The following is a 12,319-nucleotide window of genomic DNA, read 5'->3' as shown; positions in this document are numbered from 1 at the left end:
ATCTCCTCGTCGAAGCCATCCAACACCCTCTGAATAACTCCCCTGAGCATGGCTCGGTGCCAGTCCAGGGTCAGCCCCCATCACCCCGTCCAGTCGACTATCAATTCGGAACCAGCTTACAGGTAGTGGTTGTACCAACCGGGGCGGGAGGAAGAAACGAGCGAAGTATGTACCCAATGCGCATCTAGCGATCTATTTAACAAGGAACTGGATCTATCTAACGGTCACAGGATAAACATCGGTGAAATTCTATGGAACGAGTGTAAACACGAACACCTCACAGGGCGGCGGGGGAGTAAAGGAAGGGCACACAGGAGACAAGAACAGCAATCGAGAGTCAGTCACAGACCCAGATCATCATGTACAACAGGAAGCAAAAACAGGACAGTGATCACATCGGATCCGAAAACACAGCCAACGCACAGTCCATCATCAACAACGGAAAACTGGCGAACCTCTCCCATAGCTCCGTCGGATACCGGGTGAGGGTCCCCATTCGCATGCCATCGATGACGCATCACTCGGCCTTTTTGGAGGCCTTGGTCCGCAGCTTCATCATCAGGAAGACGAGCCCGTACGAGCTGAAGACGAAGATCACGACGATGGCCGTGTTCCGCCACCCGTCGTAGTAGTGGGGTAGATTGAGGGTCGCCAGGTAGTCCGATCCCCGGCTGTAGGGGCAGACCTCGCACTGCGCGGTCGCACCGGGGTTGAGCAGGTCGGCAGCAGACCCCAGGGTCTCCAGGTAGGTGGACAGGTACTGCCCGCAGGTGGAGTTGGACGGTGGATCGAAGATGGCCAGCTCAGACTGGGTGCATCTGACGTCGGTATCCCACACGGTAAAGACCAACATGCTGCCCATCAAATAGTTGAACGGGTTCAGGTAGTACATCCAGTACCGCCAAAAGACATTGATCTCCGCGTAGGGCACCATAACACCGCAGAAGGAGACGAGGATCCCGATAACCAGCGGGTTGGCCAGGGAAGCGAACAGGGCGTTGGGCGCGTATGCAGCGATAAACTGTCCAATTCCAGTATATAGAAACTCGTACATCAGCATCACAAAGAAGGTGGCCCCCGCCTTGTTCGAGTCCGAGCTGAACCTAACCGTGTAATACCAACAGACATAGTAGAGGACACCGCACACGCACAGGTAGGGAAACTCTGAGACAATCAGCGCCGTCACAAACGCCTTCCACGAGTACATGCGCGATTTCTTCTCCCGCGTATCGTAAATGTCTCGCCGCTCGATGAACAACGGTTGGAGCTGGTTGATCACACCGGCGGCCACAAAAACGAAATTGAAGACAGTAAAGAGACGAAGCTGCATGTCGCTGACGCTGTCGCCAATCATCCAGAAGGTAAAGCCGTTGAAGAGGGCAGACGCGATGTGCAGGGCAACCTTGTTGTTGATGTAGTCTGTGTTGCGATAGAGGGCGAGATTCATGCGACGCGTGACGATCTTGGTCTGCTCCCACAGGGAAAGAGCAAATTCGCTCAGGTCCGGCTCGCCGACTGGGCGCTGCTCTGCCTCCTTGACCATCTGATCAAGCTCACTGAGCCGCTGGGTGTGCTCGGGCGACTCCATCCAGACCTCATGCCAGTCGCGTTTCGACAGGCGGCCAGTGACCACGTCGATCATGAACTCCGCCGGATTCGACTCGGGCGGACAAGTGACCCCGTTGCGAGCAAAGTAATCCTTCATGGTTTGTGCATTCTCCCCGATATCACCGAAGTACACCATCTTACCCCCCTTGGCGAGTAACAGCAGTGTATCGAACTGCGTAAACAATTGAGCCGAAGGCTGATGGATGGTAACGAGAATTGCTTGCCCTAGATCTGCTAATCCACGCAGAAATCGTACTGTGTTGAAGGCCGATTGACCATCCAATCCGGAGGTGGGCTCATCGAGAAAGATGAGGATCTTGGGCTTGGATACAAGCTCAACGCCGATCGTCACCCGCTTTCGTTGTTCAATACTAAGGCCCGCTCCGGGTTTTCCAATTAAGATATCCGCGATATCATGAAGCTCAAGCAAGTCAATAATAGCATCAACATAGGCGAGCTTTTCCTCTCGAGGGATATGTGCGGGCTGTCGCAGTAAGGCCGAAAATTCCAGTGCTTCCCGAACGGTCGTCATAGCCTCGTGGACATCCAGCTGCTCACAATACCCGGCGGATCGTTGAAAGGAGACATCAAGAGGGCGGCCATCCACGAGGATTGAGCCTTGGATCGTGCCATCTGTCTTGCGTTGGGCCAGGACATCCAAGAGAGTGGTCTTCCCTGCTCCGGATGATCCCATCAGGGCTCCGAGCATCCCTGGTTTGACCCAGCCATAGATGTCATTCAGAAGGACACGGTCGCCCTGCGGGGTTTTGACGGTATATTTGAGATTCTTCCAGGTGAATATCGAGGTGTTCCGGGCGATGGTGGCTGCGTTGGGGGTGGGGGAGATGGCTGCCGATGACTTGTCGGACCGGCGGTCGTCCGGAGGGGCCTGGGACTCTTCATCGACTACAACACGGCCTTTCCGGGCCAATTCGTAGGGAACCAGGCGCGTGGCCCCGGTGGCGCCCCGGTCCCGCCAACGCATGGTTGCCAGTACTGTGATGCCAACAAAGAGCGCCCACCAGCACCACACGATGCCGAAATTCCGCCAGACGTGGCTGTGACTGTAGCTCAGTGAGTGCAGGTATTGATCGCCCGTGAGCGAGACCTCCCCGTGCACGGCTCCACCGACGCCAGCACAGGAAGCCTGCCCCGGAGTGGCCGAATAGCCGGGGCCAGCGGGGATGATATTGCCCCCAACGCAGTCGATCACCTTATCGTGGAACTCATTGGACAGCACGGACTCAAAGGCGTACGCGAGCGGATCGATCCAGTAAATCCAGACAAACCACGGGTGCATGTCGGGTTTCTGAATCATATAACCCGTATACATAACCAAGGCGGAGATCAGGAATCCGGACACTTTGGACGCCCCGTCAAAGGTGCGGAAAGCCGCACCCACCGCACGGAACATAGCTGTGATACACTAGGGGCGCGACAACAGTTAGTTATTGCGAATGGTTTCAGCTATAATCGGCTCTGCCACTCACCATTGTCGTTGCGAAGAGCATAATCCAGTAGGTAAAGAACGCCGCTGCCGAGGAGGTGAGGCCGACCATGAAGTAGATGATAATCCCAAAGACCGTGATCTGAATCAGGACCATGGGGATATCTGCGGCGATCTGAGCGATACAGAACGCGGCCGGGTGAAAGTAGGCGAATGACTTGTGCTTAATCAGGACCGGACGGCCCGTGAATGAATCCACAACCTCGGACATTCCCATTAGCGCATTGTAGAGCAGGGAAAAGAAAAGCGCGCCGCCCCGGATGAACAGTCCTGATGAATCGGCGGCGGCGTTGTAAAATAGCGAGCCCGCGATTAGGGCCTGGACGAGCGTAGACATTTGCTTGATGGCGAAGGAAGCCATGTCGCCAAAGGTGATTTGATACTGTCGCTGGACGCACGTCCATACCTGCTGTGGGAAGGTCACTGTCATGGGGTCCGTGGCTTTCACGCCTTTTTGCTTCTCGAATGCCACGCTGGCGCAAAAAGCCTCCGTGTTGGCCTGGGCCTCGGGCGAGGAAGGATAGGCGTACTCCTTCTCCATGTTTTTACGAATCACCGAGCCCTCGTAAATCTGCAGGATTGCGTCTGCGGTCTCCGGGAAAGTGCGGAAGGAGGGGTCGATAAGACGCTCGGTAGGAACAGTGAGACCAGTCAAGTAATCGCCGATGTTGGCCCCAGGCCGGCAAACGAAGCCCAGGTTCTCCATGAACGGCCGGGCCTCGACGCGGGGGCCATAGAAGATCTGCTTGCCTTCGTCCAGAACGAGTACCTTGTCGAAGAGATCGTAGATGCCGTTTCCTGCTTGGTACAGGGTCACAATCGTGGCCAGCCCCAACTCAGTGGTCATATATCGGAGGGCACGCGCCCAGTCCAGCGCCGAGCTTGCATCCAGCCCACGGGTACTATTATCCCAACAGTAGACGGAGGCATTGGTGGCCAGGCATTCGATAATAGAGACCCGTTTCCGCTCCCCTCCCGAGACTCCTCGCACGTACTCGTTGCCGACCTTGGTATTCTGCGTGTGTGCAATTCCCATCGACTCAAGCAAGAACTCCTTGCGCTCCTGGCGGTATTCCTCGGCCGTCTGGGACTGACCGTTCTTGGCGTTGGCGGGGATATGCCCCGGGACCTTCAGACGGGTGGCGAAATCCATCGTCTTATTAACGGTGAGCGAGGGATAGAAAAGTTCGTCTTCGGTGTTCATGGCAATCTGACCCCTGTAGGGGTGTGCCTCGTCGCTGGTCATGGAGCCATAGTGAACATCCCCTTCAACCTGAGCATAACCTTCCCGGTGGTTGGCGAGCATCTTGAGCAGGGTCGTACAGCCCGCCCCTGGCCGGCCCAACACCAAAAGCATCTCACCTGGCTTGACACAGCCATGCGAGTCCGACACGATGGTCTTCAATGCCGGTTTTTGGCGCACCTGCCGTGCCTGCCGAACCACATCAAATTGACTGAGCACGTTTTCGTTCATGGCGGCCCCTGAGCTGATGCCCTTGACCGTCAGATTCCGCCAGGTAACCCCCAATCTCCGCTCAGGATATCCTTCCTCACGCATGTTCTGATGGAAGGTCTGTACCAAGGGGCCCAGCTCCCATCCACCGGAGTCTAAATTATGCAGTGTGATCTCCTCCGGTTGAGTGATGCTGCCCTCATTGGGGCCGCCAGGCAATTTGTTGGCCATGACCCTGTGGTAGTAGGCCCCAAGTGTCGGTTGGAAGATGCGGCTTGGGCAGAAGCGAAGCGAACAACCGAGAATGAAAATGAGAAACGCAGAATTGAGCGACAGGAAGACCTGTAGTCAAGTAAGAAATGAGTAGTGAGGGTCCACGGTACTTTGGAGAGATTTCAAATCAGGTGGATGGTGTTGTAGATAAAGGAATGGATGACTGGGTGAGGCAAACAGCAACTAATCAAATCAAAGGAAGGAGGGCGAACCAACAGCGAAAAGACGGAAATTTTCGAATTGGTCACTGGCTGAGGATAAGGGGTGATTATTAAATAAGATGAGAACCGACATGCCCGTGTATGCATGTATCATCATGTATAAGAGTTGCTAGGGCTAAATGGGGTAGGGGTCCAGCTCCCGTATAGTGTATAGTTTGAGCATTATGACTGGCGCGGAGGATCCCCGGAAGATCCTCCGCCCGCAAATGCCGACCTGCCGCGATTTCGGAGGATGTTACGTGGCTGCCACTTTGCAATGCAAGATTTGCCCAAATGCTTATCTTCTCCGAGGTAACTTATTCGTACTGTCTACTATACGAGTACGACCATTCCAGAGTCTCCGACCGATCTCTCCTGGCTAGACTAGAAGTACTACGTATTTCCTTTCTGACCCGAAGACCCACCATCGTTCTGGAAGACTTGGGTCTTCTGGCTTAACTTCCGGCTCCCGCCTGTTAGTTCGACTTGAGGAAAGACTTTAGATTTCGAACAACCTTTTCTTTGTATCCAAAAGGAAGAAGAGAAAAAAAAAAAAAAAAAAACAGCACAGAAAAAATGAGAGAACAAAGCGTTATTTACACTTGCCCCTTCTAAATAGCAGAAAGTGAGCACAATGTAACTTAGTTGACCTCTCCCCTAGCATCATAAAATTGAATTCCCTCACTCACATCTACCTCCTCCCTCTCATCTTTTTCCACCCCATCCTCCAGTCGAGTCCAAAGGCGGTCAGAAACATGGACAATCAATTTCAAGCACCGTCGGGAGGTCGTTCTGGTAAACACACCCCCCGAGCCTGTGACTCATGTTACAAGAGGAAGGTGAGCATTTCCGCGGCGCTACCGACGACCCCCTCTGTCTCGCGTGCTCCATGACAGCTGGACAATGACAACTGAATAGATGGTAGATCAAATGCGACGCAGCATTGCCTCGATGTAACTATTGCAGTCACCATAATCTTTTGTGCACATTTACACGTCCAGGACGAAAAGTCGCTGGTCAGCAACTGGCGAACAAAGCGTCGCCGTCGGTGGTCCAGGGTCTTCAGGGTCAGTCCAGCCCTAGCTTGCTCGGCACAGACTCCACCCCCATGATCTTATCCTGTATGAGTAACTAAAGGAACCCCCCTCCCGTGCTGTCTTGCAGTCGAGAACGAGACTTCATCCCCAAGTCCCCAAGACACAAGCGATAGCAGCCTCCTCCGCAATGACCGATCCCTCGACAATCCGCCCGTGGGCCTACACTTCGCCGGGCGAAGACAGCCCCCGCTGACCTTGATCTGGGGGGTTCCGACCTTCTCGCCTGAGGCGAAGCACTGGGTTCAATGCACCACTGGGCAGACCATGGCCTTTGCCAAGGTCTATGACGAGGGCGCACCGGGGGAACGGCTGGTCTGCCTCGACGCCGAGATCATCCGCATCAGGTCTCAAACGACGGATATCTGTAGCCTCCCCCGACAAGCCCTAATCGAGTCAGTCCTGCAGGCATACCAGTCCTCCCACCTCCGCAGCCGATACCCCGTGGTGGAGCCCACCCTGTTTCGAACCACAATTGCCTCCGCATATAACCAGGACAGACTCACCCTGGACACGCGCAATGCCAGTAGTCGAGCCTGTGTTTGCGCCTGCTTGGCTTTGATTCCCTTGATCTTGGAAGACTACCATGCCCTCTCCCTGGCCGAGTGTGATGCCTTCGCGACCAAGGCCAAATGTCTCATGGGGGAAGCGCTCAACGGGTCTCCCTCGTTGGAATGTTTACAAGCCGCCGTCATGTTGGTCGGTTCCCCTGCAGCCCTTTTGCTCTCTCGTGTCCCTGGTCTCCGGAAGTTGATGAGTCACTGACTTCTTGGCCTTCACGCCGCATGTTCCTCGCCTCAGAGTCTCCATGGCATGCTCACCAGATCCCTCCAGACGGCAATTTATTTCAACACCATAGCGGCACGTTTGGTGTTCATGCTGGGTGGACACATCACTGATCACGAGATTGGCGCTTCGTCGCCCGATTCAGACCAACGCGCGGCCAGTCACGCCCGGAACCTATTCTGGCTTTGTTACTTGACAGATAAAGACTTAGCCTTCCGTTGTGGTCAGCCGCCTGCAATCGAGGATTCGCAGTGTGACCTGACCTTACCCCCCAACTATACGCAAAATGTGTATCCGACGGTCGGCCTTTCAACACACGACCTTCCGGATACCATCATCTTTCCATTTGACATCCGCCTGGCGATGATCAAGAGCAAGATCTTCGCCAACATCTACTCGGCATCATCGCTCCGCAAGTCCCAGTACGCAATCGAACAGAGTATTCGCGAGATTGAACAGAACCTCGGAAACTGGAGAAACTCGATACCTCCTTGCTGGCAACCGCCCCCGGTTGGTCTTATGACTGAGCATGCGTTTACGCTTCGCCCGCCGCCTAACATTCTCCTGACCTGGTTGGAGTATTATCAGTGCGCATGCATGCTACACTTGGTCCGCGGCCATTATGGGACTTCGGTGAGTATGCATCACGTGAATGGCGGTAGCCTGTTGTTATCCAACCTTGCAGTGTCTGTGGAGGCCAGTCGACGGATCCTCCGTCATCTAGAATTCGCTGTATCCTTGCAATCGTCGGATGCCTCATGGTGAGTCGCCTCCGCCTCCCGACCCTCTCCCTCCTTCCGTCTTCCCCACGCGCTTGCGGTTCCGATGTCGGTCTTTCATTTCTAATACCAGCAGGATCGCTACCTTCTCCGTGCCATTGGCCTCCATGGTTGTCTTCTGGAGTATCCTGCAGGATCCATCGAATGCTTCCGCTCCAGACGATGTCCAGCTACTCTTATCGGCCAGCGGTTACCTTGCGACGTGTCACCGGACTCTTGGGCTGCCGGCGCCTATTCTCCAACATTTCACCTCCATGTCCCATTATATTGGGGAATTCTACCGACTGGGTTTTGCGGCTACCTCGTCCTCGGTCCTGGTCTCGAATACGCAACTGCAGGCGCACTGACGGTTACGTTCGGGTTGGTCAGGTCGCGAGGGAAAGGGGTGGGCGGTCATTACATCTTTCGGGGTTGCAGCAAGCGGATTAATGTACACCACTCGGTCGAGATTGTTCGAATCGTAGGTCTTGCACCTTTGCACCAGAAATCGACAGTACCTGGTGCCACCATTCTTATCGTGTGCCGTAGCTTCTTCCAGGCTGGACCCATTCTTGGGCTCAGAACAGACGCGTTTCAACGAAGGAGAACCCACTCTGCCTGCACCTGCAAACCCGGACTCCGAAACGCCGCATCCGATGGAAGACTGGGGCGTCACCTACAATGTATCTTCCAACCAACTAGTGGAGTCCAACATAGTTTTCAAGCGGGAAATTTAGGGGGGTCGCACGGATTCAAGGTTCCTTTATCCGCGACCCAGTTCATTCTAATTCTACCTCGTTGCATCCATTCGAGCCTCTCGAGGTTAATCAAGTGGGGTACGCGGATGCGGTTCGGCTTTTTGCTCGGTTGTCCCCTTCCGCTTAGTCATGAGACAGTTGCTCGGTTTGGCAATACTCACCACTCACCACACTTTCAGTAACACTTTCAGTACTTTTCGTCGATCAGTGCTGCGTAAACCATGCTTGTAAAAATTTCGATTCTCAATGGTAACCATCAGTCTCGAGCCGAGCACGGATGTCCTCCTCTCGTGCTCGTTAAAGTATTATGAATGTTGAAAGAGGACACTTGCTGAATAAGCATCGTTGGTCAAACGGTTACGATTCTTGTCTTCCAAACAAGCGGCCCGGGTTCGACTCCCGGACGATGCAATGGTTTTTGCCCTCGGCTTGTGCAGATCGTTCAAATGTCAGGACACGCGCACTCAACCTTTTTGCTCTTCTTTGACCCCGCACTTAGCTTGTAGCAGTATTGAAAGGGTTGTCGCCGTCCAATGCGCTCGTCTGAACCTGGTATGGAGCTACGAACCCCGCGCCGTGACCGGCCCGCGCGGCAGAAAGATGCCAGTAAGTAGAATGCTCAGAGGCTATGTGGCGTACACCAACAGCCCGCATCCCTCGGTCTAAACAATTTACCTGTAACTTGAAATGACACCCAAATGTGTAGAAGCGTATATGACCAAAAGGGTACAAACTGCGCTGCTGCATCATAGGAACCACGCAGGATCCCGAGCATCCATCCGCACCAGCATGGAAGTCAACCTCTTCTTGCACTACCAGTTATGCAAGGTCGGAGGAGTTCCCAGACGTGTTGCCGAATCTTATATGAGATATGAACATGACATGTGTGACATAATCGCTATCACGCTTTTTGCATCCCGCTTTTCGCCATTAGCAAGGTGGACCGTTGTCAAAATGCGATAGCCATCTAAACTGCTTCATACATACAGGTTCAATCGCGCGGCATCAATTACACAGGTTGTACAGCTTGCATCGATGTCCTCTCACGAGTCACACCTGCTGCCCGACTGTGTTCGCAGGGATACAGAATGAACACCCGATTCTGCTGAAATCGAACCGGCGCATGCGTACTCCTCGCCCCCAACCCATGTATACCAGAGCCAACAAATGAGCACTTGGTATTGAGCTCACAGGCGCTCCGTGAGCGAGAGATTAGTACATATCCCACAGCCTTTCATTCATCCCTGCTCAATCACAGCAAGCCGTGTCCACCAGCAGCATCAAGGCATCTGGGCTGTTGCCTCCTCATCACGAAGATAGATACACAGGAGGTTGACCTGAGCTGGCCGTCGGCGCAAGGGAGTCTCAGTCCACCTCCATCGACGTATGCCGCCTTCGAAGATGTAGTCATCCCGTTGGCAAAAATGAGAGATTCCGATACTTCGATGATGAGCAATGTGTCACCATACTATGTGAATATGCGTGGTATCCACCACCTAAGACGAAGGCATATATGACAAGCCAGACCACAGCCTCCCTAGAGGAGGCCGCAACAAAAAGCCAAAGTCACTGCATCGTCCGGGAGTCGAACCCGGGCCGCTTGTTTGGAAGACAAGAATCGTAACCGTTTGACCAACGATGCAACATGAGATATAAAATGGTCTGAGATACCTCTTGAAGCCAGCAATCGAGATGATGATATCCAAGCCCACCGGCACCCGCAATCACCACAGTGGGAAAGCAACGTGTGCCCCGGGGCAATAGCGACCATTACCGTCCGATCCATCACCAGCCACAACACGAGACACACTGGGCAGAAAGGTCCAACTCCAACCAGTCCTGTTTCCAGCATTGCAGACGATTACGGCGACGAATGGATTCTCGCAAGACGCTGCAGGCAAAATGAGCATGATTGCGGCTTCAAGACCTGGGCCCTCTGCGCTGTACAGTACACATTCCATCACCGTTGACACCGTCCCACTCCACAGCTACGATGAGCGGAAGCCTGGAGATGAGGCCACTTCGCGCTCTATGCTCCTTCCATTGTTGTTTGTTGGTTTTGGCAGGGCGCCTGCCAAATGCATAGTATGACACTATCAACAGTTTCTGGGACCATTACAATGACTATATGACGAACATGATCAGGATTGAGGAGACTCGGATATATGCTGATATATCGTATCACACTAGTGAATTTAACAAAACCATGTTAACAGAAAAGGGCGATTCGAATCTATCACTCACTTTAGGGTATGTACTCAAAAAGCGATGACCAACAAAGAGTTGGCCGGATGGTGTAGTTGGTTATCACGTATCGTTAACACCGATAAGGTCCTGGGATCGAGCCCCAGTCTGGTCATTCCTTTTTTGGTCTCCACGCAACATGCACACAGCGAACTACTTACTGGCACTGTTGAACTTTTACAATCGATTCGAAAGGAGACCTCAGCATATGCTGAAGATTGAAGTTGGTAAGATGAAAAGGATCCAGCATGGTCCCGCGCCGATAGTACACGAGTACAGGGCTTCGTAGTTACCCACAATGGTCATTTTCCGTCCACTTCCTACAACCACTATTCGCATACTGTGGCAATAACATTAATAGACATGGTATACAGTGCATTGACCTTCCCCCTCTAAAAGCGACTCAACACGGCCTCCTCTGATCTCCCCCCAATGGCTTCCACCAGCACATCTGCCAGTCGTATCGGCATGGACAAAAACGGCGAGTGTGATGCCGGAAGCCGATATGTGTTTTCCGGACCCGCGACCTTTGCGGCAAACCCCTCCTGGAAGGCCGGCGGCATGGCCCGGTCTTGCTCGCAAATCACGTATGCACAGGGGACCTCGCTACTCCAAGGTTCATGCATCACCTTGCCCGCAAAGACGGCGCGGGAGGTGTGGTGTGTGAAGGTATTCCATTGAACCTGCTCGTCGAGCGGGAGGTCTTGCCAGCCGATGTGGCTGGAGTTATCGATGTGGACATAGTCGCCCTGGGATTGCAGAATCAGCTTTTGTGGACCTTCACACGCTCCAGGCGCAGCTTTACTCGTGTGAGATTGATTCGCACCGTCGCTTGTTGGAGACAGCCTACGTTAGGGGGATGGTGCGACGTACTTCCACCTGCATCCACGGCAAAAAGCTCCCACCCAGCATCTCGAGTAGGCTTTGCCCGCGATCGAGTGCAAAGGCGGCGAGATAGATCACTTGAACGACTCCGCCGGCCTGGCCGCTCTGCGCACGTGTGGTCTTACTCAAGCCATCCACTGCGTTAGGTGCTACCACACCGCCGTAGGAGTGAGCGACAACGACAATGTCGTTCTCGGCGTCGGCGAGATTCGTCAAGAGTCTTCGGAGAGAGGCAACATCGTCCGACAGGGTCTTGGAGGGAGGCTCAGCTCCAATTGAAGGATGGGCTGGACATTTGGATGCAAAGCCGAGATCTTGGAGCTGAGCTCGAAGGGCATGGAAGAAAGGGGGGGTGATCCAAGCCCCAAGGGAGAAGACGATGACCGGGGAGTTCATCCTGGGAGTGCAGAGGAAAGCAGTTCGGAGAAAGAGCCAGGCGATCAATACATCAGATGCGGAAATTGCGGGGGGGGTGGAGGAGGGGGGGGTGTTGGTCTATTATAATCCGGATCCCCCTCCCGCGGGCAGGGGCCGTGGGACCAAGGCACGTTGTGAGCCGTTGATGGTCCCATTCCATGACTCGCGTTCGCGCACAGCGCACGGCCTGGTTGGCTGCTTATTGCCGAGATGTTGAACCGATAAATTTGACAGGTGGGGTTCGAGCCTAATCCCCCGCAATGGTTGGCCTGGTAGTTACGGTAGTCTGGCCCTAACTTGTCTATATACTAGCTTCTCTCTCGACTACATCTTAGG

The 12,319-nt window shown here is 53.9% G+C and overlaps 4 protein-coding genes and 3 non-coding genes across 7 annotated transcripts; 3 read left to right on the top strand and 4 right to left on the bottom strand.

The window, feature by feature from the left end:
- Positions 1-517: 517 nt before the first annotated feature.
- Positions 518-4,799, bottom strand: BO72DRAFT_516571 (putative ABC multidrug transporter; the record flags this gene model as incomplete). The annotated part of the gene is made up of 2 exons (XM_040949590.1): positions 518-3,034; positions 3,099-4,799. 2 exons carry the CDS (start codon positions 4,797-4,799, stop codon positions 518-520), a joined length of 4,218 nt encoding a protein of 1,405 aa, XP_040805570.1.
- Positions 4,800-5,829: 1,030 nt separating this feature from the next.
- On the top strand, positions 5,830-7,987 carry BO72DRAFT_342308 (Zn(II)2Cys6 transcription factor; the record flags this gene model as incomplete). The annotated part of the gene is made up of 5 exons (XM_040940626.1): positions 5,830-5,880; positions 5,967-6,168; positions 6,206-6,834; positions 6,937-7,682; positions 7,777-7,987. Coding segments are annotated over 5 exons (1,839 nt in total), but the record flags the coding sequence as incomplete, so codon positions are not given.
- A 789-nt stretch (positions 7,988-8,776) lies between these two features.
- On the top strand, positions 8,777-8,848 carry BO72DRAFT_t42. The gene has a single exon. It is a non-coding gene; the product is annotated as a tRNA-Gly (tRNA).
- A 1,029-nt stretch (positions 8,849-9,877) lies between these two features.
- BO72DRAFT_209530 (uncharacterized protein) lies at positions 9,878-10,483 on the bottom strand. Its single transcript, XM_040939654.1, has one exon. It carries the CDS (start codon positions 10,287-10,289, stop codon positions 9,975-9,977), a length of 315 nt encoding a protein of 104 aa, XP_040805568.1. The 5' UTR covers positions 10,290-10,483; the 3' UTR covers positions 9,878-9,974.
- On the bottom strand, positions 10,008-10,079 carry BO72DRAFT_t39. Its single transcript has one exon. It is a non-coding gene; the product is annotated as a tRNA-Gly (tRNA).
- A 239-nt stretch (positions 10,484-10,722) lies between the features above and the next one.
- On the top strand, positions 10,723-10,796 carry BO72DRAFT_t43. Its single transcript has one exon. It is a non-coding gene; the product is annotated as a tRNA-Val (tRNA).
- A 277-nt stretch (positions 10,797-11,073) lies between these two features.
- BO72DRAFT_516565 (alpha/beta hydrolase) lies at positions 11,074-12,066 on the bottom strand (the record flags this gene model as incomplete). The annotated part of the gene is made up of 2 exons (XM_040949589.1): positions 11,555-12,066; positions 11,074-11,448 (listed from the first exon to the last, which is right to left on the bottom strand). The coding sequence occupies exons 1-2, from the start codon at positions 11,960-11,962 to the stop codon at positions 11,074-11,076; spliced, it is 783 nt and encodes a 260-aa protein (XP_040805567.1). The 5' UTR covers positions 11,963-12,066.
- Between the last annotated feature and the right edge of the window lie 253 nt (positions 12,067-12,319).

This window comes from Aspergillus fijiensis, assembly GCF_003184825.1.
Source record: "Aspergillus fijiensis CBS 313.89 unplaced genomic scaffold BO72scaffold_5, whole genome shotgun sequence".
Taxonomy (NCBI): domain Eukaryota; kingdom Fungi; phylum Ascomycota; class Eurotiomycetes; order Eurotiales; family Aspergillaceae; genus Aspergillus; species Aspergillus fijiensis.
Note: the sequence above shows the minus strand (reverse complement) of the source record. Positions and strands in the feature narration are given on the sequence as shown.